General features: G+C 32.3%; 1 protein-coding gene across 1 annotated transcript; it reads right to left on the reverse strand.

Moving 5' to 3' along the window:
* Positions 1 to 322: 322 nt before the first annotated feature.
* Positions 323 to 1,558, reverse strand: Tsp_13943 (putative nucleolar complex protein 4; the record flags this gene model as incomplete). The annotated part of the gene is made up of 5 exons (XM_003367544.1): positions 323 to 411; positions 975 to 1,047; positions 1,071 to 1,205; positions 1,262 to 1,347; positions 1,398 to 1,558. Coding segments are annotated over 5 exons (544 nt in total), but the record flags the coding sequence as incomplete, so codon positions are not given.
* Between the last annotated feature and the right edge of the window lie 150 nt (positions 1,559 to 1,708).

The following is a 1,708-nucleotide window of genomic DNA, read 5'->3' on the forward strand; positions in this document are numbered from 1 at the left end:
GTATCAAGTGTCTGCGTTACATTTTTTACAGTCAACAGAAAGCAAATAAATAATAATGCTATTATCATCAGAAATCAGTAGTGATAATAGGAAAACATGCCCATTAAATATTGAAAAGAATAATTAAAACAGAACTCAATCAGTTGTTGCACACTGTTAGCGTACAGTTAGATAAATTAGTTTTAACAAAAGATAAGAAACCGCATAGAAAGATTACAAATAAAGAAAACAAAGGTAGATAGATTATTATCGATATCGGATATACAAGTAAACGGTCCGTAAGCTCTCTAATGCAACATTTTGTGTGTTTTAAAAATAATTTTCACGTAAATGGATTATGAAACTCGGTATAAAGTGACACTAATTCACAACGCCGACTTGGTATAAAACGCGCCACAATGTGAGTCTCAACTACAAATTACGCAAAAAAAAGACGGTTCCAACAGCATGGAGAAAAAAAACAGACACCGAAATCGGCAGATTAAACGGAACAATATTCTAAAAGCAGTGTAGCATTATTCCATGTGAGTTACGCTGCTGGAAACAATTTGACCGTCTTACAACAGTGTACATGTATTTTAAAAAATATGAAAATGCATCATCAAGAAAATCTTTAAAAAAAGTCTGCATGGCTGTAGGGTAAAACGGCTTTCTCCATTTGGAAGCTGCAATAAACTTCATCTCATCAAACAGAACCTTCCCTAGTGTCCCTTTTCATGAATATTTTGTAATCAAAATTATTTCAAAACAACTGCGAAACCACTCCTTGAGCTTATTTAACTAATTTTTTAACTTTAAATTTTCAAAAATTGACAAATGAGTGCAAAATGTTCTGCGTGAAAAGCGAAAATAGATTTCTGATTTTAATTAATACTTTTGACCAAAATATAATTTACCGAATATTTGTTTACTTTTGTTCAAATGTGTTCGCAATTACATAAATACCAGTTCCAATATGGATCATATTTTTAAACTAAACAGTTCTTCAGGAGGATCACAAACCGCTGCCAAATCACCGTCAAAGCGAAGCAGGCTTTTATTGAAAACCTAAATTAATGTTGAATTATTACTAAATTAAATTCATCATATCGCGTTACCCTCTCCACTGCTGATTCCATTTTCAAGGGTACTTCTTTGCTGGGAAGCAGTTGGTCAACAAAATTAGCCATGTTTGCCACTTCTTCGTTGTAATGGTTCTTCAGTGTCTAAAAAATAGTATAATAACAACAATAATAAGTTAATAATCAAAAGCCACTCTCACTTTGATTTCCCACAAAAAAGATTCCATAGCATTCGAAAGTTGAGGATTCAGTTCGTCCATATTGTACGGATCGTTTTTAATTTGTACTAAAAAAAATTCAACTAATATAACATATTCTGCATCAAAATTAATATACATTGCTCATCCTGTCTGTTAACCAAAAACTGACAAGCAGGATGACGGATTAACCAATTGCGAATCAATCCCAACAATATTATGCAACTATCCAAGGGTGCTCTTAATGACAAACGAGAAAGTTTCTTTATAAATGCTGCAACCAAATACGTAGGTAAATGCCTACACAAACCAAATTTGAAAAAAAAATCAAATCAAATCAAAAATTTTCAAATTTATACGTAGAATGCATAAAAGTGTCCAAACCGGAATAGAAACGCTGTGGAAAGGATAACTTAAATATTTCTGGCTGTACCAGTTTATACATGGCTG

The sequence above is a fragment of the Trichinella spiralis genome, assembly GCF_000181795.1.
Source record: "Trichinella spiralis strain ISS 195 chromosome Unknown Scfld4081, whole genome shotgun sequence".
NCBI classification, from domain to species: Eukaryota; Metazoa; Nematoda; class Enoplea; order Trichinellida; family Trichinellidae; genus Trichinella; species Trichinella spiralis.